Genomic DNA, 27,649 nt, shown 5'->3' on the forward strand with positions numbered 1-27,649 from the left:
CCAAAGAGTCCAACAACAGGTAAGTGGTTAAACAAACTGTGCCACACAAAGCCAAGGAGTACTACTCAGCACTAAAAAGCAATAAACTATTGATACAACAGTAAGGATGGATCTCAGGGGCATTAAACTAAGTGGGAAGTCTCCAAAGATCATATATTGCAGGATTCCATCCATATAACTATAGTTACCAAACAGGACCCGTTGGAGGAAGTGGATGAATGCCAAAGGGGATCTCTCTGTACTTACTATCTGAGCAACTTCCTGCGAATCTGTAACCATTTCAAAATTAAACATTTTTTACAGACAGCGTCATGGAAAATAAATTGTGTTTCATTGGAAAAGTATGCACTGTCTACATACAGCACACCCTCCCCAGTTATCTGATTCCACTCTTTTCATTGCCTTTGAACTATTTTTACAACTTGGAATGTCTAGATTGGTAACTGATAGACCTGCGGACTTGTCTGGTAGTGGTTCCCTTCCCCTCTTCACCCACAATTCTCATGAAAAAAAAACATTTATGCATTCAATTGAACATCCCTTTATTTCAAATAAATCTGTGCTTTTTTGACTTTCCCCTTTGAGTAATATCAGGGTAGGGAGCAAGTTACAAAAAATCTTTAGCATCCATTCACTTACCTGCCTGTGTGGGAATCATGGCTGCACCTTTTCTGACAGTTGCCTTTTGGGAACATAAATCTCATTCCCCAGTGTTACACCTCCAAGGTTCTCATTTCCCAAACATTTCCCTGGGTATACCGCCTGGTCCTAGCCCGCCCCCTGGGCCTCATCTCCTCACTCAGCCCCTCGCCAGCACACTTGGAACATTCACTGTCCTCTAGGCTTCCTGAGAACATCAAGTTTTGTTCCTGCCCATGGCTCCTGCCCCTGCTGTCCCTCGGCCTGGACTGCTCGTCTCATGGATTGAAATAATCGGCTTCATAGGCTTAAGTAAACTCTCAGCTCAACTGTACCACCCCAGTGAGGTCTTCTCAACCACTCCATCGAAAGTAACATCCCCACCCTAATGTTTTCATCAGTTAGTTCTATCTGAAACAATAATAGCATTATGTATTATATGTTTTAGATATTATTATGTTTATTATATAGGTATACTACATTATATTTCTTAAAAGTTATATGAACATATTCATTACAGATTATATAAACATATTGTGTTTATTATCTGCCCACTCCCATTCCAAAATAGTAGGATTTGGGAATCTGGTTCTATTATATAACCCAGTGCTTAGAAAGGCACCCAGCATACAGTAGACATTGAATAATCCCCTGAGTGAATAATGCGTTTGGAAGGAGCAAGGAGGTTTCTAAGCATGGTTTACACAACCACTTCACGGGGTCATAGAAAAGCTGTTGGCATAAACCTGGTCACAAGAATGAAAGACCATTAAGGCCTCTTCTAGCACCATCAGTCATGTTTCTACGGCCTCCGCCCCTTTCTGCTATGCAATGGGAAACCCACAGGAATATTCCTCATTTTCCACCAAAGGACAGTATGCACACCCCTCTTCCTGCTGCAATATCATCTCAGCATTAAATGTTGAAGCTAATCAGACATTTAATTTCAAAGTAGAAGGTCATTATCTTGTCACAAAATTTTATTCCAATTACTTTTTTTTCCTATTATACGAAATGTATTAAAAGTAGCACAAAACACTGGGAGATCAAACAGTCAATCAGAAGCTCATTAAGTATCATTGAAATTGGTGCAATAAAAAGCATTCCCCATGGCTGACATTATTTAAAAGCTATATTCTGGATGGCTCAAGAAATTGACAAGCTGCCAATCAAAAAAATCACCCTGTCCATAAATAGCCACTTGACTTTTAAAAGTTCACTATCTATTTTTCTGAGATAAAGAGTAAATATCTAAAAAGATTTAAAGCAGGAGTGCAATTGCCATCCTATCAGCCCCCACGAGACCCTAAGGAGAAGATATCAGCAAAGTCACCATCTGATAACTCAGACCAGCAAGAATTTTCACAACATGCACCACCTGACTATTTGGTCAGGGGCACTGACGTCTTTTCCCTCAGACTGTCAAATGAGAAAAAAAACCACACAACATCCCACACAATAGCCACCCAATGTTAATGAATCAAAATTATCCTATTTTTTTATCAGATCGGCAAAAATATATTTTTTGGTGTGCCACAGAATTTTAGTAATTAGTTTATGTGTGCCTGAGATGAAAATGGTTGAAAATCACTGATTTAGGCTATAACTTAGAGAAAGAGGCTTACGAAGTGCGACCAGTGGTTTTATAAACACTTCAAAATATACATTTATGTAGATTATTCAACTAATACAATCCCAGGCAGGAATTAGTGGGTCAGTTGCAATTTTTAAAATGGAGTTCAACTCCACGCTTGGAATAAATGCCCACTTTATTTCTAAAGAGTGATTATTAAACACTTCATTTTTCTGTGGACCCAGACATAGGTGACGGCTAGTGTGAGGCTCTGAAAGCTAATCCTTTTTAACGTTATAATATTCTTCCTCTAGAAGCACTTCCCCACCCACCCCCACTTTTTTAGAAAAGTTAAACCACTAATTTTTAGCTTTTAGTTTTATAGAAACAACCAGTGTTTGACATACAGACTGGCAGGCCCTTTCAGTTGCTAACATATAACAGAAGTACTATTCCCAGTACTATTCTCTTAAGGTGATGTAAGTGATGGGATGATGCAAATTAAAAATACATAAGCAAAAGAGAAAGAACCCTACCCACCACCGCAGCTCACACACACTGCCACCACCCTAATTTCTTTTCAAAAGCCTGGATTTACTGGCAATTATCTGGGAGTAAAGTGGGAGGGAAAGATTTCAATGCAAAAATCAGAACTGCTTTATAGAAAGAAAAGTGTGGGGAGGTTTGTTATCATTTATTTCCTTCAGTATATCATTCAATTTCAGCTGTCTCACATCTCAGGAGAAGCTCCTCCATTTCTCACTTATGTGCCTAAGAAACATCTTTCTGGCATCTCATTCTCTCTCCCGTCTTTCACCAGCATTTCATTATTTTTTAACTGTCCCTCTCATCCTTGTCTCCCTTTTTCCTAGTGATCCACGTGTCCTCATTTAGCAGTTTTCAGAAGCCAGGGAGAAATGTTGCAAATAATGTTAAATATGATTAATATCTTGAATTCCTTGAAATATGACATGCATGAGTTACAATGAAACCTCTTTTATTTCCCCATGAAATGCTTTTGCATAATGAGAAAGAAAATGTCCTCTATGCCCTAATCAGCCCTGACAGTTCCTGGACTCCCAAATACTTTTATTTATGGCATTATTTATTTCATCTCTAATAAATGGAGGTTGGGGAGAAGCCACAGCACAGTCTGAGGAGGTTGCAGGAGAGAGGGAGCCTATGTAGGGAGGAGGAACACAGCGGCTGAACCAGAGAGAGAGGCTTCCAAAGGAAGGGAGCAGCCGTGGGAAATGAGAGAGCAAAGACAGGAACCCCCAGAAAAAAAATGGGTCACTTTCCCAAGACTAAAGAGAAAGCTATGAAAACGAATGTAACTCAAAAGTGTAAAGATGAGGGTTTTACATCATGGAAGGAGATGTACCCAGAATTCAAACCTGGAGAATGAAGACTGAAGGCTGGAAAGACAAACCTGAAAAGGGGGTACACTGGTATTAACGTTCGCCTAGGGGAGGGGTGATCTGCTCTAAAAAGTGCCTGGAGGCCAGGAGAGTCCTCCAGATTTGAAGATACCTCTACCCCCATGAGACCCTCTTCCAAATGACAGAGGCTAAGGAAATTGTGCGGCCTCCAGAAACCATGGCCTGGTGGCCCCAGATGCAGAGGAACTGGCTGGGCAATACAGAAAGTGAGAGACCTCTCAGGGCCGCCTGGGTCCTACAAGCATACATATCAAATGACGGCTTTGGAAATATCTAATCACCACCTCAAAGGGAGGAATCAGATCACGTTTTACCCTCAATTGCTCAGTGTCTATATGCTATAAGAAGAAGTGAGAATCTGAATTCAAATGCCCTAGACGCATCTGTGTGGGTGTGGGCTATTTCCTCGAGGAACCTCAGTTTTCTCCTCTGTACAATGGGGGAAATGATTTTGTTTTGCACTCGCAGGGCCCCTATGGGGAACTAACCAAGTAATGTGAAAATCCAACGCCCTGTGCGCCCTCAGGATGAACATGAACTCGAAAGCCACTTGCTGGGTGTGGGCAGAACCCCGATCGAAAAAACGCACAGCGCCTAAGGTCAAGACCTTCGACAGGGTCTTTTCAAAAACCTGGTGGAGCAATTCCTGATCCGGGAAGAACTGGCTGTAACACCCTCCCAAAGGCACGCACGCGCACGCACTCTAGCTACCCCGCCCCGTCCGTCCCAACTATACCACCAGCCACGCGTGCAACGCCGAGAGTTTGGGGTAGTGCAGGGGGCGCCAGGAACTCGTTTCCGAAGCTGGACGCCTCCAGGGGCAGATCTTCGACTCCATCTCTGGGACTCCGAAGTCTCGCCTTGGTGGAAACTTCACCCTGTTACCAGGTCGCACCCCCAGTCCCTGCGGTCCCCTTCCCCCTTCCCGTCGAAGGCGCACACCAGCTGGCCCACCCTGCGGGCGGTGGCGGCGCCAGGCCCCGCCCCTCCCCCCATTATCATTAGCAGATATTACCCTAAACACTTGCTCTTTACTTCCTTTCTCCCTCCAGGCATTGGCGAGGCGGCCTGTCAATCAGCTCTCGGGCGGCAGCCCCCCGCGCGGGGGCTCAGCGATGCTAGGCTTAGCGACAGGCAGCAGTGACGGCGGCGGCGGCCACGGCACAGACACACACCCTCCCACAGGCGCGCACTCGGGCAGCGCCGGCGAGCGGGCGGCAGAGGCACCCTCGGAGCCCAGTGCGGGTCGGGGAGGGGGCGTGCAATCGGGGACCAGCCCCGAAGCGCAGCATGGAGGAAGAAATGCAGCCGGCGGAGGAGGGGCCCAGCCTCCCCAAAATATACAAGCAGCGCAGCCCCTACAGCGTCCTCAAGACGTTCCCCGGCAAGAGACCCGCGCTGGCCAAGCGCTACGAGAGACCCACCCTGGTGGAGCTGCCGCACGTCCGGCCGCCACCGCCGCCCTTCGCGCCGCACACCGCCGTCCCCATCAGCAGCAGCGAGCCGCCGCAGCAGCAGCAGTTCCAGGCGCAGAGCACCTACCCCCCGGGGCCCGGCCGGGCGGCCGCTGCCGCAGCCGCTTCGTCGTCATCGCCTTCCGCCGCGTCCCAGGGCCACCTGAGGACTCCCGCCCAGCCGCCCGCCGCCCCCGCCGCATCTTCATCTTCGTCTTTCGCCGCCGTCGTCCGGTACGGCTCGGGCCCTGCAGCTGCCGCGGGCAGCAGCAGCGCTGGCAGTGACGGTGCCAACCTGGAGCTCAGCGCAGGTACCAACTCTTAGGCGCAACTTTCCTTCCCGCCCAGGCCGGGGGAGGGGTGGGGACCTGAGAAGGGGAAACTAGGGACGGCGGACACCCTCTCGCGCCCTGGGCCTGGTGGGAGGGGCGGGAATGGAGGGGGGGCGGTCACCCGGCTGAGAGTCTGAGCGTCCGAGCGCACCTCGGACACCTCCCCGCGCGGGCAACAAGTTCTGGAGGATTCCGCTGCGCGGCCGCCGCCGCATCCCGGGTTTTCGACGGCGCGCGCGCGCCTTTTAACAGGTGGCTCCGCCACTGGGATCGGGCTTGGCGCCCAGGAAGTGCAGCGGTAGCCTGTGGGCGGTGGGGAGCCTTTGGGCGGGGACGCGAGAGGCAGCCCTGGCGCCGAGGCCGCGGGGATCGGACACCCTAAGGTGACAGCCGCGGCCTCTCCCGGAATAGCTTGAACTGCTCCGGCAGCTATCAGGGACGCCCTTACATCCTCCGCTGCTCCACTTTTTTTCCTAATATTTCTTTCCTTTATCTTTCTCTCCGTTTGTTTTTTCATCTCTTTACCCCTTGCCTTCTGGTCGTCTTTTTCTCCACCTCTTTGATGCACTCGGTGTCGCGGTTTACTCGGCTGGCTCTTAAGCGTGCGTGGTCCTTACCGCTCTTTTTCCCACCGACCCCAAACTCCCAGACCGTGTGGGTGGAAGACTCCGGGCTCCTCTGCCCCCGCCACGAGGTGGGACTGGCGCTCGCCCCTGCGGCCGACTTAGGGGAAGGAGACATCCTGCCCCTCGCCCCAGCCCCGAAAGTCCGGGCGCTCCGGGCCCGCTTCCGGCACACCTCCCCCGCCGGGTGGAACACTGCTGCACCGTGGGGGTCCTCCACCCCGCAGTATCTGGGCCCGGGCCTGCGGAAATGCCTCGTGGGGCGCACCCACCTCAGGGGATGAGATTCCTCTTCTTCACCGGGAGCCAGCGGGCTGCCCCTTAGGAAAGGACCAGCCCTCCTGTCCCAGCAGCGTGAAGAGAGATGGGCTGGTGGAAAGGCCAAGGCCTGGGGCCTGCGTACAAGGGCGCGCTCTGCTCCCTGAGGACGCATAGCCACGTTTTTCCAGCTCATCAGAACTAAAAGTTCCTCCCTCAGGCCTTTTATGGGGGGGGGGGAGGACCCCCCCCCGCCGAATTCCGCGTATCAGTGAATCTAAGGCTTTATTTCTAATGCAAATATGAGTATTGTCTCTAAGTGAGTTATAGGTTCCGACGTTAATATTCTGTTGTTTGTCAATATTTTGACACATGAAGGATTGGTTTTCAAGAAAGAAAATCTAATTACAGGTTGTAGTGAAGACTTGTTCTGTTATGTACCTCACTGATTTGGAGGTGTTTGCTTTGAGTGGTGTTTTTATGTGGGTGTCCTTATTGTTTATGATAGGGGTTTTCTTTTCAGTTGCTCTTGGCCCCTTTTCTGTTGTGTTTTAATACTCATTCTCAGGTTACTTGCCCACTTTTATTTGTCTCCTTATTTTTCTTCTGTTTCAGCCCCTTAAGGGGTTTGTGTTCCTTCTCCCTGGGCTTTTGTGCCCATTTGTATTCCCCAGCTCTGCTTTATCTTTCTATAATATTATTTTGTGTTTCAGTGGTTTGGATCCTTTTCCCATTTTCTATATTTTGCTTAACTCATTTGCATAACCTCAGTTCCACCGTGTTTATCGGGGTGTTCCCCTTTCTTTTCTGTCCATTTTAGTCTTTTCTTGCCTTCTCCTTTCAGTCTTCGCTGAGTTTGTCTTTTACTTCCTTTTACACGCTGTCAATCCAACCCTTTGCCTTTTCCTTCTTTTCTCTACACCAGTCACTTGCTATCCTGTCCACCATCTTTCCTACTCTGGCACTTTCCGTGCTATTTTCATTCATTCTTCATTCTTTCATTCATTCATTCATTCTTTCATTCATTCTTCTTTCAAGCAGTTTTCCTTTTCTTTTTCACCCTGTTCTAGATGCTCTTTCAGTACTTCTTTTGACTTCCTATTTGGTCTACTTTGTCTCCAGGTGGAAACCACATCACTGAATCTAAAGAAGTGGAAAGGGGCTTGTTGATAACCCTGAAACAACCTATGTTTCTTACTTTCTTTTATTGTCAAGACTTCTTCTTTTGGTTTGTTTGTTTTTTAAGAGAGGTCATAGAGAGGTAGTCTTAATAACACCAAGGGCAGGATGCCACATGCGTGTTGGAAAGATGAGAATTAAATGGTAGGTGTCTTCCATGTAGTGAAGAAAATGGCCAGGGGCAAAAAAATGCCCATATAACTAGGCATCATGAATTGTGGCCATATTAATCACTGATGGACAAAGCCATCTCTTAACAGACACAGTGATGTGAGTGTCCATCAGAGAGACAGTATCTGAAGAGCTGATTGGTTCTTTGAAGAACTAGTGGTTCCACTTTGAACCAATGAGCTTGTGCACTCAGAAGGATGGGCAGTTCAGCATATTGGATGGGGGTGGTGGGGAGCTTTGATTGTTGCCCCCTCACAAAAGTGTTATTGCAGTGTCTCAAGCCACCTGGTAAACAGAAAATAGTCAGAACATCAGTGTGATTAATTGAGTCAAGAGTAGAAGAAGAGGGATGAGGGCATCTGGAGTAAATGCAGTGAAAAGATGAAAGGATTGAAGTGAGTCTTGTTTGCCATTAAGGGCCAATAAACCATTGAGAGGAGGAGAAGTATGTGATTAAAAATAGATTTTTTCAACATTCTTATAAAATCTCCCGAACAGTATAATTTTCTTTAAAAGGGGTAATATACCAGGGTTTTAAAAGCATATTTTTTCTCTGTGGGAGGCTTAGAGTTAAAACCCACGCAGATCTTGATACGCGGCCTAAATTTGGCGTCAGGAAATGGGAAATTGCATCTTTAAGCAGAGTACAATCAAAAATGAATTACAATAAATCCTATATAATTGCATAGGTCATTCTCTTTAATGAGATTTTATTAACCTGACTGTCAAGCTTTTGAGTCAGGCAGATATTTTATCTTCTTCAACTGATAAAAGTGTCAGCTATAAACCACCATATAAATATTCATAAATCTACACATCTGTGGCAGCCTATCAGCATCATTCTTTTGGACATTAAAAGCATTCTAATTACTTTCTGTCTAGCAGAGCTGAAATGCTGCCTGTTATAGTATGTGCTTGGCAGGCATGATTGCTTTTGTTTGCCATCACAAATAGCAGCATCCTATTTTATATACCGATGGTCCAGAAAATATTCAGGGATTGACTGAGCAGGATGAATATTAGGAAGCACCATCTGGTTTTGATAGCACCAAGTATATTAACTCATCTGTTAATTTTTGACACATCATTGATTTATTTATTTAGAAAAATTGCATCCTGTTTTGCTGTATTGATGTTTGCCATTATGGAAAAAAATGGGGTGGCTTTTTTTTAAGACATAGTTCATTGATTTAACTCAAGGGTGGTACTTCCAAAGAGGCTTTCATTTTCTGACTTCTATTTTCTATGCCATGGAGTTCTTTCTTTAAAAGAAGTCATATTAATGTTTTAAGGAAATTATCAATTTTGCATTAGCTGGAAATCCTTTGGGTTGATATACTATATGGCTACATGATAGTAGGTCTCAAATTTTTCCTGTTTCTGCATTTTAATATTAATATATTTCACCCTTCGCTGGGCTAAAATTAAAAGGTTACCACTAATCTCCACTACTGTGATCTCCTTCATAGACACAGAATACTCTTGGGGATATGCTGTGATGGGCAAATTCCATTCAAGGCTTCACTTCCAAAGAAGGACATTAAAATAGGTAGCCCGGTGTTTGATTGCCGAGTCCCCTTCCCTCTTCTTATTCACTTATCAGATGGATTAAACCACTGAGTCCAGAGAAAATTGTAGGCATGAATTGTTTTGATTAAAAAAATAAGCATGGGTTCAGAGTTTGGAATCAGACTAAGTGCAGTTTGCAGTGCGATATTGTCTCCCAACCGACGGCAAAGTAAGTTAGAAAGAAGTGGTTATTTTAGAATGGTTTGTGACTGTGACATTTTGTGTTTGATTTTAGAGAAGTCTGGACACATAAGTATTTTAAAGCCCTTTTGTAAACTGTTGACTTTGTACTTCTCTGCCATCATCTGAGTGGAGCATCGTGTGGATAGGGGGAGCAGCAGTTTAAAAATTTCAGAATCCCTGTTCACACTTCGCACAATTGAGAATCATGGATCAGTGGCCATTCAGTTGCGTTCGTATGAAAACAGAACTTTTCTCCACTTCTTAGTGATAATGGGCACCATGCAGTGCTTGCGTTTCTCGTCATGTTCTGTCTGGAAAGCAAAAAGCATCGTTGGCTACAGTATGTGTTCTCCAAGTGTAATGGTAACATTGTTCATCATAGTCTTCAATGTGTTGATGTTACCATTCTATTCCAATATTTTAAGGTACTGAAAAGAGAAGAAATTAAATTTTAGGGCTTATATTTGTTGTTTTTGCCTATGTCAATTCTGAGGATAAAGCATTTTTTAGAAACTGAAAGCCAGAACTGTTTTATGATTAGAACTGTTCTCTGACGTTCTGAGTGTGCTTTATTCAATACATTATCTTCATAATGTAGGGTATTACATAATGATTTTTTCTCAGCACATTATAAGTTTATTCTTCAATTTAAGAAAACAAATTACGGTTGTCCCTGAGTCAGGTTCTTTTCTCTTAATCTATAACCTAACGTGATTTATCAATATGATTAAAACTACTAAGTGTTTTGGGGGACATTGAACAAATATATTGAGAATTCTTTCTAGACAGTTCTACTTTAGCCTTTCCTTTCATATTTTGTTCCTTTATCAAGGTTATGGCAACCGTGTGTCGGCTTTAAATCAGTGGGGACTGTGCTGATTAAAATGCAAACAGTAAATACAACTTCAGGTCTAGAATGGGATTATAGGATTAAAATGCATGAAAACTGCTAGTGTGCTACAATTGGAAATTCCCAGTCAATATCATCCTCTGATTTGACTAATAAAAGAACAAAAACCTGGAAGTAAAATTATGAGAGGACAACATCTTAAACATCCCCACCATTCAACTGTTTCTTTGTTTTCTTGGTCCTTATAAAGAAATGATGCACAAACAGTTGAGGTCTTTCCCCATTAAGTTTCGGTTTAAATCTTGAGCTCAGTCCTTGATTCCACTGGGCAGGGGCAGAGGCATCATCAGTTCCGGTGTAAGAGATAACTTCCCATATCCACATCCCTTTTTCTCCAAGGTGGTAAATGGACTTTATTTGGGCAGCTTCTTCAGCCCAGTTCTCAGTCCGCGAATCAGTTCTAGCCTGAAACCGTGCCTGCCGTCTGGGTCCTCTGTAGCACTCAGAGTAATTGTGTGAAACCGCGGGCCTTAACCTGTTATCTGTGGGATTCAGGACAAGAGTACAAGAGCAGGCCCATCCATCGTACATCTGGGTAACTGAAAGGCCTGAGTCAAGCCATCAAACTGTTAAAATACGTTCTGTCCACCTCCCCTGACAAAGACACTGTCATAATGACCGCATTTGACTTCAGTGCTCTCAGCCAGCCGGGGGCCTTCTCCTAACACCTCCAGCTTCATCTTCCTGTAGGAGGGACCTCACACACACTCACTCACTCACTCAGTCGCTTATACACACTGGTGGATGCCCCACTCAGACACATGTGGATGCGCCAGTTCAAACCTCCAAGCTCTGGAAGATGGTTCGGGGAAGAGACCAGCACAGGCCTTCGGAGCAGTTTGAGCAGCGGATTCCAGGGCCTGGGGCAGCTCCCCATGGGGAGGAACAGGGCCCTCCTGCCTGTGTCGAGGGCAGTACCACTCCCTAAGAGTGAGGAAGCACCAGGCCAGGAAGGAAATGTGGCAGATGCACAGCCTCCTCGGAGTGGTCCTGCCAGCCCCACCCCAGCCAGTGACCCTGAAACTGCTGTGAACTAAGGTCCTCTGTGTACAGCCACCCTGCGTGCACCCAGTCAAGATTCCCTGCGGTCCTGTGCTGGCCCTCACACCCCGGTGCCCTCAGACCTGCTCTGCTGGTGGAGACATGGTCTCTTCCTCTCCTGAACCAGGGAGCACTGGTCTCTGTGTGCCGACTTCTCGTTTCTTCAGAGGGATTTAGGGACGATGGCATTTTACAGGTTTGGGAGATGTGAAGGAGTGCCTGTATGCCAGGCACTGTGCTCTGCGCTTCACGTATGTATTCTTATCAAACCACTGAAAAGGGGGGGGCTTTGCCCTCCTTCCCCCAATACCTTAGTTATTTTGGGAAAGACTCTAAAAGCACAAAATGGAATCTGAAGTACCGCAGGGAGGTTTCTGAAAGGCGCTTGCCTTGATCATACATCCTGGATTTTCTGGAGAAAACAATTTCTCAGTCACTAGTCTAGGTCCTTGTTCCCATAGAAGCCCTTGAGCATTGCACCATTTTTCATTTTAAGGGTTACAGGGTTTTTTGTTTGTTTTCGGAAAAAAATCCAGCTAGTCAATGTTTTCAGAGACAGCAAGTAGTTAGTTCCATTTCTATCATAAACAGTGGTTACTGGCACCAAAAATCTACACTGTTTTGTTTGTTGCCCTTGTTCTGGGGCGGGGGGGTGGGAGGCATCCTCCGGCCTCTGAAGGCCCCACCGCTCTGTGCTGTGCATCTCCCTGTGTCTCTGAGTAGCTCCCTGGGTGGTGCTTGGGAAAGGAGGGACTCCACCTTGTGACATTTATATTGAGAGTAAATTTTCAAGACCTTTAGACTGACAATATTAAATCACATTTTCACAATTTGGGGTTTTTTTTCCCCACTTTGTTTTTTGCAGTGAATCGATGGCTTTCTGTTTGCTTTTTGCCTCTGCCGATTAACAGTTAATGTGCTTTACGATCATCTATGCGAACTAACTGGCATTCTCAGCACATGCCATTTTAGGCGATTTGGCAACCTAATGGGAGAGGCTCTACTGCTTTTCAGATGATGCTGATATAGATCAGCCCAAACATTGGCCTTGACGAGAAATCCAAGTGGGCAGATAAATTGAAAGAGCCGTGGACACGGCTATTGGAGAACACATACAGATTTGCTTTGGGGGTCATCATCGTCTGCCCGGTGGGCCCACTCTTTGTTTTACCTTCTATATGTAGTGAGCTCTTATCTTTTCTTCTCCAGTTTGCGTCGGGGAGAAACTACTCTCGGCAGGGATCGTACCAGCTGATTAATAGCAAGGGCATGAGGGCACTCCAGAAATAGAAGTAATGATTGCTCTAAGCCCACCTTGCAATGAGGAATTGAGTCTGCTGTGGCTGGCTCAATTCATTAGCGTAAAGACATTAATGAAGCCATAGGTGTGAGTTCAGACCTGTGCAGGCCAGTTACTGCCACAAAGGGAAATTTCCACGTGGTGCCCAGAGTCACAGTCCACCCTCTCCCCAGAGTAAGGGGCTGGGGCAGCTCAGAGGATGCCCCACCAGTGAGAACAACAGGGAGCTGTGCATCCTGTTAAAAGTAGATTCTCCGTATCACCTCGATGTGTTTAAAAATGCATTTTAAAACATTTTTTAATGTTATACTCAAAATTGAGGACTTGACTTGTCCTTCGTCTTTGACTGCTGGTCTCTGGTGCGTCCGTTTGTGTGTTTCAGAGAGTCGCCTGATCCTGGACGCCTTCGCCCAGCAGTGCAGCCGAGTTTTGAGCCTCTTAAACTGTGGAGGGAAACTTCTGGACTCCAGCCACTCTCCGTCCATGATTTCTTACGTGAAACAGGAAGGCCCAAGTTACACTGAAAGACAGGATCAGTGCCACGTTGGAAAAGGGGTCCACAGCCAGGCCTCAGACAGTGTGGACGTAGAGATGCAATATATGCAAAGGAAACAACAAACTTCTGCCTTTTTGAGAGTCTTCACTGACTCCCTACAAAATTACCTGCTCTCGGGAAGCTTTCCAACTCCGAACACCTCCTCGGTCAGTGAGTACGGCCACCTGGCGGACGTGGACCCTCTGTCAACCTCCCCGGTGCATACACTAGGGGGCTGGACCTCCCCAGCAACGTCCGAATCCCACGGTCACCCATCTTCCTCTACACTGCCGGAGGAGGAGGAGGAGGAGGAGGAAGGCTACTGTCCTAGATGCCAAGAACTGGAGCATGAGGTTATTTCATTGCAGCAAGAAAACGAAGAGCTCAGAAGGAAATTAGAGAGCATCCCAGGTACAGGGCAGCGCAATTCATTCCTTTGCATTGTCTCATTTATGTGTGTGTGCGCGCGCGCATGCACGTGTGTGGTTTGTTTATTTGCTTTTGGCCAGCCATGGAGAAAAATTGGAAAAACGGGTATGCACAGGGTACCCTTAGCCTGCCCACACCTAACAATTTCAGGATGAGCCACCAGCCTCGTCCTGTGTTTAAGCCACATTCTTCTTGGGTATAGGCCTGAAGAGCATAGCACCATTAAAAGATGTCTCACCCGGCTGGTTGGAGCGCAGTCCTGGAAGTAGAAGGCCACTGGTTCAATTCCCAGTCGGGGCACGTGCCTGGGTTGTGGGCTGGATCCCCAGTTGGGGTGCATGCAGGAGGCACTCAGTCAATGTTTTTCTCCCCCTCTCTCTCCCCTGTCCTTCCCATCTCTCTTAAATCAATAAGCATGTTCTCTGAGGATTATAAATAATAATTTTTAAAGGATGTCTCATCAATACAAGTGACCCCTAGATGTGGTGCAATGAGGTCAGAATAGGACCAGGGCTTTGAGTCTGAATTTCCTTCAAAAAATGGCCCTGTTCCTTTAAAATGGCTTTTGTATTTTTAAAGACTTTGATATATGCCTTTTATTAATCACTGATAGAAATTAAAATGAAATGATACTTTCAGAGAGACAGGACTCAAGTAATAATGAACAAATGATCTCATGTATTCCATTAATTTCTCATCTTTCTTGTTAAGTTACAATAAGCAGGGTCTCTTTTTAGCTTATAGACTCCCCCTTAAAGTTCGTAAGCAGCTGTAAACTAAAAGGAACAGATCTAAGACAGAACAGTAACCAAGTTGGGCCCAGACTGTTTGTTCCCCTCACTGAACATGAGGTCCTTCCTGCCTCTTAGAGACACTGGATTTTCAGAAAAGTAAAACTCACCTTTACAACAAGGTCTTCTCTGGGTTGCAGGGCCTTTTTTTACTACTTGGAATGGTATTGATTTTGCTTATTTCTTTGAATTCATTCCTGCATGTCTATGGTGGCTGATAAAAGATATTAATGTTAAGATCTTTGGCTGGAACAATATCTTCAAACCTCTTTAATCATACAGCCATTCATAAAAAAATTTTGAGCAATGTGCCACAATGGACACATTTATTGGTGTACATCGTACCTAGTAAATGTTCTATACTAACATATTATGTTCAAAATAAAGCATACATAATAAATTTAAGTTTTTTAAAGCTGATACGTAAATATAAGTAGAAGCTACTTTTTTTCCTAACTCAGTGTCTTTGTACCATCGAGTTAGGCAGCTGACCCAGGACGGACTTGCTGAAGACAGTTACCCACTTGTTTATTAGCACACATAGGAAGCAAAGACAAGTGGTGAGAATTGCCAGATCAGAAATTTATTTTCCTTTCATTTAAAAGAACTTTCCAAATACACCTCAGGTCTGGTCCAGAATATTTTGGAATTAGATTTAGGGCAGTGGCTTTATGGGAGAGAAGCAGGAGGCAAAGTCAGTCCACCCTCTCCTTTGTGCTGGAGCTGTGGGGTTAGATGCAGAGTCGGGGTGTCTTCACTGGGCCAGTCCTGGCTGCAGGAGAGAGACTGGTGGAACCCGCAAGAATACTGTGACCAGAGCATGTCCAGCCTCTCCAAGTCAGGGGGACGTGGGGACAGCTGGCGCACTGTGGGATTTCACAGCCTACCCAGTTCCATAGTTACGGTCAACTGACTGGGTTTTACCCCCAAAGGGGCATTTTCCATTTTACTCCCACACCTGCTCTTTCATTGGGGGAGAAAATAGTGACCTAGAGACCAACAAATTGTGGATATTTATTATATCAGCTCTTCAGAACTGTGGGTGAGAGTTTAGAGTGCAAGGACAGGTGACATAAATGTCCAGAGTATTATTGCCTAATTCCTAACCCTAAATATTTGACACACCACTTGACCTTGGTAAACTCTAAGCAAATATGGGCTGTCTATCCACCTCTCATTTCCTGGGTCGGTACCAGAGGGAATGTCTCTGTTAGGGAGAACTTATCACTGACCGACCACGAGTCATGGTCCTTCTCTGCTTCCCAGAAAGGCAAGAAAAAGGTTTCTTGAGCCCTGTGGATGACCAGACATTGGATGGCACAGGTCGATGCTAGGCTAGTAACTATCACTGTAAACATTGCAGCCCTGTTGGTAATCGTGAACATGAACCTGTAGACATTTTACATGGAAAACCACTATTGCTTTAAATGATTTATGCCAAAACCCAACTGTATAGATGAAGAGTAGTTTGTTTGTTATGAATAGAAAAAAAATACTGTAAAGTACAGGAAATACTACTTTATTTGTGACTATTTCAGACACGTCCTCACTACCCAAGGACACCTCAACATTGGGCATCGGGTTGAATGTGTCACTTTGAGAAGAAAATGTGACTCAAAGAGACTTCATTGCCCTGTTGCCTTCATTTCCCAACCTCCGTTTTTGCAGAACAACCAACCGCATCACCCAGGAACCCACTTGTTACTCTTACTAGCTATCTCCTTTGAGCCAGGGAAGCTGTTATTTTTAGTTACCTGTTTGAAGAAAAGTGCAGCAGGCAATACTCTGGTTTTGCACGTGACGAGAATCCTTCGCGAGCAGTGACTCCCTGGTGTCATGTGGGCTGGATTTCCCCCCAGCCCTGTTACTGCTTCCCAGGGGCCCCCGTAGGCCTCCGTTGCCCTAGAGGCCAGCACTTTTCTGTGGGAGGCCTGGGGCTCTCTTCTGTGGAACCGACCCTCCTGTCGGGGGTCGTTCTTACAGCCAGGCAGGGTGGGTGATTGTAGAGGAGAGGGTAGCATCCAGCAGGGAGCAGAGGGGACAAGGTGATGGGGGCCCCTGCCGGAGGCTGGAGCCTAGACGCTGCTCCTCAGCCACTTCTCCGCCCTCCGGAGTCATGCTGCTGAGCACCTCTGAGATTCCTGTTTCTTTTTTTCCCCTGAAGTAAAACATTTGTACCTGAGAGCAGTCCTTGAAGTAAAAGTTCAAAAGCAGTGAGCCTATCAGTTTACAAGGAAAAAAAGATTTCACTTGGTCGTCTGTGAAAGGGGGAAAGAGAGGTGGCAGACCTTAGCAAAAACAAAGGTTCTTTCCAGCGCCGCTTGAGAGGGTCTGTGTAGTCTCACTAATTACCAGCTGCATGCAAGCAAGGGGCTTCTGAACAGTGCTTGCTAACTTCCTTTCCGAAGTTAACTTACAGATGTAGGCTATTGAATATGCATCCCAAAGAAGCAGCATCAGCACATTTCCTTCTGTATTAGATTATCCCACTAGAAATTAGTCTGTTTAAAACTTTAAAATTTTTTAAAGAAAGTGAAAATAGGTCAGAAGAAAAACCACAAAAGGAACACACATTTGGATCAGGAATACAAAGAGCTGCAAGACTGTTAAAGGAAGGACAACACTGGGGAAGCTGCTCATTGAGGGGGGTTGGGGCAGAGCACTCACATTCAAGTTTAAAGAACCTACGTTCAAGTTTAGAGAACCTGTGTTCAAGTTTAGAGAACCTGCGGTCAGCACTAGGTGAAGAGGAGTCAGAGAAGGGGGGGCGGGCGTAAAATACCGTTACTTCATCCAAACTGAGCCCCCACTGAGTGTAAGACACACTAGTGCTGTGGGTTTCCCTAGAAGAGAAACACTGCAGGTCGTAATTGCACGTTACAATGATCTTTGAAGACCAAGTTCAGAGATTTTAAAATACGAAGAATATAGGTCTTAGAACCATAGATACGGTAACTTAAAAATAATTTCCTAAGTAAATAAGTACGGCACATTATAGGGAAGATATACTTGTTGATATTATGAAAGAACTTTCTACTCTTTTTTTTTATCCTCACCAAGGATATGTTCATTGACTTTAGAGAGAGGGAAACATCGATGTGAGAGAAACATCGATCAGTTGCATCTCACACGACAAGGGAGCACATCCACGACCTTTCGGTTTACAGGACAACACACCAGCAAACCGAGCCACACCAGGCAGGGCGGGACCTTTTTACTCTTCGAAAAGTGTACTCACAATTCATATTTCAGTTTATCCTCGTCATTCCAGTGTTCCCATTTCACAGACACAGAGGTTGGACCTGGGCGGGTGGCTTCTGGCAGACCTGGCCATACGATCCAGGGCTCCTGGCTCCAGATGTATTTTATTCCCTTTTCTGCCCTCAGAGCAGTTGGTTCTCACTGTTCATGGTGGTTGTGTTCTAGAAAGTCACTCCGAACACTGCACCATTACTCCAGGGGAAATACAGAGCTAGGTTCCTATGAGCATCTGGCCACAGCATTGTCATCAGGCGATCAATACGTAGCCATGTTTTTATTTAAAGGACCTTATTTAATGTATAGTGTTGGCTGATTAACATTGAACTCACAGCACTGTAACTAACTAACTAACTTAACTAACACGTATTTTCTCTGTGAGGCATGTTGCAGCCTTCATGCATTTGGGAACACTAGACGGTACTCAGTTGTACCTTCGGGGTATGTTTTGAACAGTGAAATCACCACCAGTGAGCACAAAAATGCAAAACCTGTGGCGCTGAATAGACCCCGGAAAGGATACTTGTTTGTGGTGTAGGAGCTGGAATAAGGCAGAGTATTACCTTGTCCAGACTCCGCCAGGGGTGGGTGCATCAGGCTACTCAGAGTTTTCCGTGATCTGCGAATGACTACCAGAGCCCCACAAATAGTGACCTGACCGGGACAAACACATTTTAGCGAATAGGCATGTTTGCAAATACAGAATCTTCAAAGGGGATTGAATGCTATAAACTAGAGATCTATCCTTGGAGCATGCAGTTCTGATCCTGGTAGTCCACAGTGGTCATTGTCTAAGTAAGAAGATTTTTTAAATGATAAATCAGTGTCAGCTTTGGGGTGATAGTAGTTTTGTCCAAACAAAAAGCCTTTGGAGTAAATGCAGTGTAGATTTGCTGGTACCCACCACCGCCATCCCCACCCTCCAAACTCGCACATACCTGCAGTGCCTGTGGGAGGCGCTCAGGTTGACACGGGTGTGAGGATAGCCAGGTGGACATGGGGGTGTGAGGACAGCGAGGTTGACACAGGGTGTGAGGACAGTGAGGTGACACGGGTGTAGGGACATATATTCTAAGTAAAATAGATAGAGCAAATGACGGGAACAGTGAGGAATAAAGAATTGAATTCTGTAACTTAGAATTCAGTAAAGGGCATCACAAGTTCTGTTACGGCTTCAGGTGTGGCTGAGGGAGGCAGGACAACGGAAGGGAAAAGAAGGGATTTCGAGCACAACCTGAGTCTGGATTTCCGCTCCTGCTGCATGCCAGCTGTGGTTTTCGGCACATCACTTCACTGCCCTGGCTCAGTTTCCTCTTTCTGCCGAGGGAGGTTAATCACACTACAGGAGTGTTGGAAGTACCAAGTGCATCAGGTAGCAGCTGAGTGCCTACTAGGTCTTCCAGTAAGCATTCAAGAATGGTGGCGTTCAGAAAGAGGGAAACTTCTGTGCCTAGTACTACGGAAATCTTACGTGGGTGTTTTTTTCTTTAGATGAGAAGTATTCGTACCTTGTTAAGCGTGCACCAGTCAGTTTGTCCCCCGGGTTGGAAACCTCAGATCCATCCACAAAGCATCTCTCCCCCCTGCTGGCGGTGGGTCTCCTCTCCTGTGCTCCTGTGGCTTCCAGCTGAGTCTGGGTGCCCCCTCTGGCCCCTCTGCCTTCATCTGGGCCCGTCTCACAGCACGGGCTATTGAGGCAGCCACGCCACTCCTCCCAGACGCCAAGCCCTCCCCACTGGAAAGCCCCAGGTCACCCACTGCTGAAGAGCCTCTGAGGGCCCCGTATGGTCTTCGGGGTAAAGCCCAGCGCCCTCCGTGCGGCACGTGAGGTCCTTCACTGCCTGGATCTTTCCCTGCCTATTTTAGTAAACCTGACCCTCAGTTCCCACCCCACACCGAGCATTCCAGCTCCACCAGACAATTTGTGATCCCTGAGGTGCCACACACTTTTGCCCCTGGTCCTGCCTGACTCCTGCTGTTCCTTCTAAGGACGTATCGCCCATTTCCTCACTTGAAAAACTCCCACTCGTGTTTTGGTATCCAGTTCCGGTGACTTTCCTCTGTAACACACCTTTCCCCCAGTTCCCAGGCAAGATGAACCACTTCCGGTAGTGCATCACGTATTTCTGTTAATGTCGATGTCAGGGCAAGGTTTTACTTTCTGTGGTCTGTCTCTCCCGATGACTGATAGGAGGAGAGGCAGGCCCTGTGGGGCTCCAGATGGCAGAGACTGAGTCATCTTTGTGTCCCCGGTTCCTATCCTAGTGTCGGGCATGTAGCATCCACACATGTCCGTTAAATTACACAGGACGCCGTTGTCATCAAAAGCATAACCATGCCTGGAGTGTGGGCTGAGTGATACTTCAAGCGCATCATTTATTTCTAGGTATTTACAGTTCAGGAGCTCACACTTTACAGAGCCGATGCAAACAGGACACTTACAGGGGAGAGCAGCGCACAGCTGGCGTGGTCATCGAGGACAGCAAATAACTTCGGTCTCCCTGTCAAATAGTGTGTAGTGTGTTTTGAGATAACGTTTTGAGTTTTACGATTATCTAACAAGGTAGATTAAATAATGTGTGGGGAATGAGGAGAGGAACTACAGTCGAAATTGTAATGCAATGATCTGCGGTGAGAAGTAGGCACTCGAAGCCCAAGTACCCTTAATATAGGCAAAAACAGAACTGGAGCCGTGCCTCGGAAGAGCCGCACTTAACAGTCACTCAGATGGTACGGCAGCCAAGCCAGCAGAGCCAATTAAGTGGCCTCTCGGAGGAATTCACTTGGCTCCTAGTGGTGAAACAGCAACAGCTTACATTAGGCAGTATTTGCTGGGCGCCTTCTGCTCTGCCTGTGTTATTTCTGTTCATCTGTGCAATAACTGTATGCGGTGGGTATGTCCTTACAGATGCCATAAGAAAGGGTCAGTAACTTAGCCGGGATTACACAGTTCAAGAGTGCCAGAGTCAGTACTAAGAAAAATATGTAGTGTCCGAGAATTACTTGAGGACCCATGTCCCGGCCCTCCTGTCTGTGAGCTCTTACCTACTAGTATTCGCGCAGACTGTGTTCAAGACCCTGTCTCTGCCGGCCCCACTCACTCCCCCTGACCGCGGTGACTGAGCCTTCCAGGCAGGGGCCGCCTTCGTGTCTGAGAGCAGCACCGTCATTTACCTGGTGTGGGTACCTGATGGAGAATATTTGCAGTCCATCCTCTCAATTTTTACTTAATAGATGCAAGAGAACTTTCGACTTTGTAACTTTTTTTCTCCCGCATATTTAATACTCTTTCCAGGATTGTCTAATAATGCATTTTAAAATGTCACTACATAAATACTAATTTCAGGATAGGTACTAGGGACATTTGGGGTACCTTCACATTCTTGCTTTCCTTTTATTGGAAATTGCTACGGTTTGGGGCTCCTCCTTGATTTTTTTAATTAACCCTACGAGGTGGACCTGGCTTTCCTGGGCAGAAACCTGCCTGGTGGGTCTGAGGTGGTAGCTTCTCCATCAGCAACAGTGCCTTGCTGAAAAGTCACAGTGTGTGCTAGGAGACAGTTAGATGGGAAGGCCTCTGGAGCAATTAGATGCAAGGCCTCCTTGAGAATTCTGGTGGTCTTTTTGCTGCCCTAAGCCCTGACCTCCCTCCCTTTCAGTGTCTGGCCTGGACCCCACCTGAAACCCTGGTCCCTTACTCCCCATGGGTGAAGGCCCCCCCCCGTCCTCACTCAGAAATTCCACAGTGTGTCCACAGAACTATAGGTCGAAGGAGCAAAAGGGCAGGACTGGATTCCCACCACTCCCTGCTGGGTGCCCTGTGCATCTCACAGGCAGGCAGCGTGGTATAGCTGTGCATGAGGGTAAAACTTCTTCCCCCTTTCATCTCTCCTCAAACACACCTACCTCCACTTTCTAGACTGACTTTTTTCTCACACAGGAAATATTTCACTTAATTCTGCAGCTGCCCTGGGTAAATCTAGGCAACTCTCCACAGAGCCCTCAGTCAGGCATCATGTTCCCAGTCCATTATAGCAGGGACCCTGGGTCCTGGAGTCCTGGGTCCTCCACCTTCCGAGGGTGGGGCTGGGTGAGAGGCTGGAGGGAGGGGGCTACTCAGAGGGCCCAGGACAGTGCTTATTTCAGTCTTTTAACAATTGACTGAGTCAGACAGAGCCTTAGCTTCCTGGCCTTATGCCTCGTGCCCCTTTATCAACCTACAGGACCCACTCGCCCTAAATAGAGCCCCCTACAGCCAGTAAATGCAACGTGTTTGAATCAGCTGGCCTTGCTCAAAGCTTTGCACTGCTGCCTAAATAGTCTGGGTGTAAAGAAGGGGGGAGGCGACCTCCAAGCCCTCCCAGGGCACTGACCAATGCTGAGGGTAACAGAGTAAAGGAAGGGCTGACTCTATGTAGACATTCTTCAGACAACTTTCCAATTATTTCAATACATCCCTAGTGTAGAAATGTTTTAATGGTTTTTACAAGCATGATAAAGGATAAACGTAATAACAGCTACCCTAATCTTGCTACTAAAATATAATCATGGTTAATTACTATTAACACTTGTTTCCAGTTTCTTTCCTATACATATAATTGCTTTTCAATTTAATCCTTATCTGAGGATTTTAGAGAGAAAGGAACAGAAGGAGAGAAACATCAGGGTGAGAAACATCAGTTAGTTGCCTTTCATACATACCCAGCTGGGGATTGAACTCGTAGCCTTTTGGTGCACAGAATGACACTCCAACCAACTGAGCCACCCAGCCAGGGTGACACATAATTACTTTTAACATGTGGACGCCATAAGGAATACTCAGGTTTGATTTTATTTTACTAAATTTATTGGGGTGACATTGGTTAACAAGATTATATGAGTTTCGAGTGTACGATTCTGTACACATCATCTGTATATTGCAGTGTGTGCCCACCACCCAAAGTCTAGCCTCCTTCCCTCACCATATATTTGACCCCCTTTTCCCCTCTTCAGCCTCCCCCACCCCCTTTCCCTCTGGTAACCGTCACACTGTTGTGTGTGTTTATGAGTTTTTTGTTCGTTCATTTGTTGCTTTCTGTTTTATATTTCGCATTTGAGTGAAAAATCCTATGGTTCTTGTCCTTTCAGTCTGGCTTATTTCGCTTTGCATGATACTCTCAGGATCCATGCCCGTTGTCACAAATGGCAGTATTTCATTCAGTTTTATAAGCTTTTTTGCTTCATTTAAACACCTTTTCATCAACATCTTAATGACTATAAAATACAGGTAAGGGATCAAAGAAGTTTCATTCAAATCCTGATCAGTCAGTCAATATTGACAAAGTTTGCTAAAACTTCCAAACTAAATCCAGCTAATACCCTGCCCACGTCACAAAGCAGCAGCATACATGCAGTTGCATCGGGTTCTAACCGCGAACCTGGGGGACCCAGTGCTGATCTCGGGGTCCTCCTGCCCAGCACTGAGCAGTGCAGACTAGGATGCGGGGGCCAGGCGGATCCCGAAGGCCACACTGCGGGTAAAGACCGGAACTCAAGCATGAACCTGTTTCCTGCCTCCGTTCGCTTCCCCAATCTTCTGCTCCCCGCCCCCCCCATAATTACGCCCATTGCCAGGAGTTTCCATCTCACCCCCTGTGGAATCAGAAGAGCAGATCGGACCTTGAGCAAAGGAGCAGGGGTAGCTGGCTGATCCTACCGGACTCGGGCTTTGTCAAAGTCCTGCTTTAGACTGGTACGGCTGCACCTTCTTTTTGTTGACTTGTTGTTCAGCAGCTGCCTCTTCAGTTTGAGGAATGGATTTAAATGGCGATTCAAGAGTGGCCTGTGACGAAGGACTAAGACGCAGATCTCAAAAGATGGTTATTTAAGAAAAATCTTTTTTTGGCAAGAAGAAAAATTTCCTAACCTACTCCTACTTCCTATCTTCAAATTCTTCAAAAGGATGTTGATGGAGTGTTCGATTTGTTATGTCACAATGTGATGTCACCTAAAAATCTTAAAGCTATTAGTGGGTAAAGATGATAATTTCTGTTTGCTGACTTTAAAAAAAAAAAGTGGTGAGAAAAACAAAGCAAAGAAAGCCCAGTGGTGATACTTTAAAGTTGGGGCTTCGGTAAAATATTTATTAGTATCTTCAGTATAACAAAAACATCTTTAAAAACACACAGCTAAGACATAGTGGCAATAATTCACATATATTAGGTTTTTAACTGAGCTACCCAGGCCTTGAGAAACAATTAGTTAGTACTCCCAAAAAGGCTCTAATATAAATCTTAAGATGTAGGGATTATTCATGCAGTGCTACAAAAAATGTCAGGCTCTAGGTTGGCTTAATACCTGTTCAGTTTTATTGTAGTTATTCAATGATTCTATAAGACTAAGCCTCAAGAAAGTAAGAACAATTAATGAAATACACAATAACCAAATATGAATTGGGCCAGTCAGTTCTAAGTTTCTTGAGAGAGAAGGGGACACTCACCATGAGAACTGCGCGGTCAGGAGTGGTCTGTTGGGAAACAGGACTAAACTGCAAGCCATTCCTGCCTCCTGAAGAGCTGGGCATAAAGCTGTCGTTAGAAATGAGTATTGCCCCGGCTGAGGTGGTCGCACATCATCCTGCAACCCGAAAGGTCGCAGCTTCCGCTCCCAGTCTGGGCACACGCTCAGGTTGCAAGTTCGGTCCCCGGTTGGCCTGGTCGGGCCCCATTTAGGTGTGTACGAAAAGGCAGCCAATGGATGTTCCCCTCTCACACTGATGTTTCTCTCTCTTTTTCTCTCTTCCTCTCTCTCTCTCTCTCTTCTTACCCCTTTCTCTAAAAAGCAATGAAAAAAATCAGGTAAGGATAAGAATAAGTGTTATATTATTGATTAAAATAGTGAAACATTAGTTTTTCAGCATTTTAATTTTAAAAAGCATCGTTGGGTATAACAGTTACAACTTGAGTAAAAGAGGAAAAATCCTGTCTCTCTGAGCCGTTCCTGATCGTTGTCATTGACCCAAATTCATCTTAGTTAAGTTCATCTTGAAAGTTTTCAGGGAATTGTGCTGAGCCAAAATCCTCCTCCCAAACCGTGTCGTCTGTCTGTATTTACAAACTGAAATAACTCCAGCTGCCGTATGCAAGAAGATTCTGTCTCCTTTAGAAAATAAGGTCTTTTTAGAAGTTTGCATCGAAAGTCTCTTTGGACCATGTTTTGTTCTCTTGTGGCGGCGAAGCTAGTATGTAACTGTTGCTGTTTCTCGCCCTCAGTGCCCTGCCAGGCAGTGCTAGATTACTTGAAGACGGTGCTACAGCATCACAACCAACTCCTGATCCCACAGCCGGCTGACCAGCCCACCGAGGTAGGTTTCCCTTTGCAAAAGCAAACGTTGTTCCCTTTGGAATTTCCTTAAAATGAAGCCCCTTGATGGCTTACACACGTACATCAGAACAGATTGGCTAGCAAAACACGTTTGCTCTCTGAGGCTCAGGGGTCTATTACCTGTGACCTTGTAGACTGGCAAATGACGATGCATGCATTAATTCACAAAGACTCAACTGTGTAGTTGGGGAGTAAGAGAAAGAGCCATAAGTAGTGTGGGCAGTTTTTCCACCATTCTTTTGGCACAGGGGGCTGGAGATGGGAGACAGCAGCCTGTCGTCCACTCAGGAGGAGCCTGTGTTCCAGGATGCCCTGCTGTGACCTCCTCCGCACTGAGACATGAGTGTTTAGAAAGGTGTTTTCCAAACATCAGGGCCCCTGAACGTGGGCACTTTGTACCCCTGGACCACCCGTTTCTTCCACTGTGTAAGAGAAGTGGTCCGTTTCAATGGTGATGTGTGTCTGTCCGACCACAGGGCCCTTACAAAATTTTCAAAGCTCAGTCTTTTCTGTGTGTTATCTTCATCCTAGGGGCACAGAACCTAAATTCAGTAGAGGTAATGACTGTGCTCTACCTTACAGGGTTTATAAATGTCTAGGGGTGATAACAATCGACGTAGGTTGTTGTTTGATGCGCTGTCCACGCTGGTGATGGTCGGGTGTTGACGCTCTGTATCTGGTGGTCCAGTATCCACCAGCATTTCCTGTGGGGCGTTGAAGTGACACTGCAGTGCATCGCTGTGCTCACCGTCCAGCAGCTGCACCTGCGCACTTGTTCCCAGCAGGCCCCGGGCCTCTCTGCTGAAGAAACACAGGAACACACGGCTGTGCCGTCTCTGCTCACAGGAGACGAGGTGAAGAGGGTGGAGTGAGTCTGGTGCAGATTGAGACTGTCACCTTCCGGGGGACCTGGGACTTGTTGGGCCATTGCTCCCTTTCCCTGTGATTGGAGGAGGGATTTCAAAGGTCCGGTCCTTTCCTGCAGCCCCAGCCTATGCCTGGTCCCACCACACTCCCTCTCTTGAATTTAGCAAAAAAGTGAGGTACCCAGTTGAATTGGGCCTGCCGGATTCTGCCACACTTACTTCAGACTGTGCGTGCCCGCACCCCCAGAGGAGGCGGTGCCCCTGCCGGTGCCCCCTGGACCACGTCTGTTTTACCCAGCTCTGCCCTCCTTCTTCAGCACTTGCCCCATCGGTTTTTCCTCGTCTTGTGCGCTGATTTCTCTCCTGTGACTGGGTCATCCCCCTGAGCGGCACACACACTCGAGTCTTCCCACCCCCAAAGTAAGCCTCCCCTTGATGCTCCCTCCCTCCCTCCATCACTTACTGTCTTTTCTTTATCCTTCCATCGCCCTAAGAACCCTCTGTCAGCACTTCCATTCCACACCACGGCACACCTTGCTCCCGGAAGGTTAGGCACGCAGCTCCTCCCCATTAGCATCCCCAGTGCTTACCATTGAAGGGATTTGCTGAGTGGTGACCTCACTTTTTTTTTAAGAAAATAAATACTTGAAAGACGGGTGTATATCCAGCATCTCCACCCTTTTAATTCCCACTTGCTCTTCTGCCTCCTGCAGTCTGTCTCCACCTCACCACCTGTGGGAATGCTCTGCAGGCGGCCTCGGTGACTTTGCCAGTTATTCAGTCCAGGGGCCCTTTTATCAGCCTTCATCATCCCCTGGATCTCTCCCTCCTCCTCCTCTTTTTCCTTTCTCTTCCAGTCCCCTGCCCTTTTTTAGAGTGCTTTAGGAGGTTTTCCACCCATTGCTTTCCTGAGTTTTATCCTGCGCCTCTTCCTCCTGCTCTCCACTGTCTTCCTCCGGTCAGTCATGTTCTCTCTCTGAACATCAGCTGCGTGCTGACTCGTCCCAAATCTAGATCCAGGCCATCGACTCCAGACCAGAGTGTCCAACACCTGGCCAGCAGTGGAACGTCCATGCACCCCCAACTCAGGACACCTCTGAACACCCGTCCGGACTCCTGCTTTCCCTGCAGTAAAGGTAGCACCATCCCCGGGCAAAAAGGTCCGGGCGTCACGGACTCCTTCCTCTTCCTCATTCCTGACACCCACTGCTAGACAGCCAGGTTGCGTAGTCTTGCTTCTTGTCTCTAGTTTACTCTCGTCACTTTTCACCTGAACTGTGCCAGTGGATTCTGTCTTCTCCATCCCCCATGCTAAAGTTGTTTTTCTAAAGCACAGATCCAAAATGCATGTCATATACTTCAAATCATTTGATTACACCTTAGAATAGAGTCTGCAGTTTCTTACCTTTGACATTTCTGTTAAACAAAAAGCACATCTGAAAAGCCCACTTTCTCCAAGAAGCCCTCCCTGATTGCCACACCCCGTCTGTGCCGCCCAGAGCACATTGTTCATGAGATGCATTCAGAACTTACTGAAAAGTTAGTGCGTACCTGTGTCTTCCACCTGGTTATGTGTCTGTGAGACATACGAGGAACACTGTTCACCTTGGCTTTTTCAAAGTGGACTCAACAGTAGGTCAGAAGAGGTGCTTACAGGGACCATAACTGAGAAGATGATTTTTAAGTTAAGGGTGGTGGAAGTCCTCTGTCTTCAGCAGGCCTTTCTAATGGCTC

The 27,649-nt window shown here is 46.5% G+C and overlaps 1 protein-coding gene across 2 annotated transcripts in view; it reads left to right on the plus strand.

Annotated features, from left to right (window-relative positions):
- The first annotated feature begins 4,396 nt into the window (after positions 1-4,396).
- BEND4 (BEN domain containing 4) overlaps positions 4,397-27,649 on the plus strand; it is a 29,599-nt gene continuing 6,346 nt past the window's right edge. For both annotated transcript variants that reach the window (XM_037064236.1, XM_037064237.1), the window contains exons 1-4: positions 4,397-4,542; positions 4,707-5,419; positions 13,057-13,620; positions 24,938-25,029. In XM_037064236.1, the coding sequence (XP_036920131.1) occupies positions 4,945-5,419; positions 13,057-13,620; positions 24,938-25,029 (1,131 nt within the window). In that variant the 5' untranslated portion in view covers positions 4,397-4,542; positions 4,707-4,944. The remainder of the gene's footprint in view (positions 4,543-4,706; positions 5,420-13,056; positions 13,621-24,937; positions 25,030-27,649) is intronic.

The sequence above is a fragment of the Sturnira hondurensis genome, unplaced genomic scaffold, assembly GCF_014824575.4.
Source record: "Sturnira hondurensis isolate 20B ecotype Veracruz unplaced genomic scaffold, ASM1482457v3 Scaffold0015056, whole genome shotgun sequence".
Taxonomy (NCBI): Eukaryota; Metazoa; Chordata; class Mammalia; order Chiroptera; family Phyllostomidae; genus Sturnira; species Sturnira hondurensis.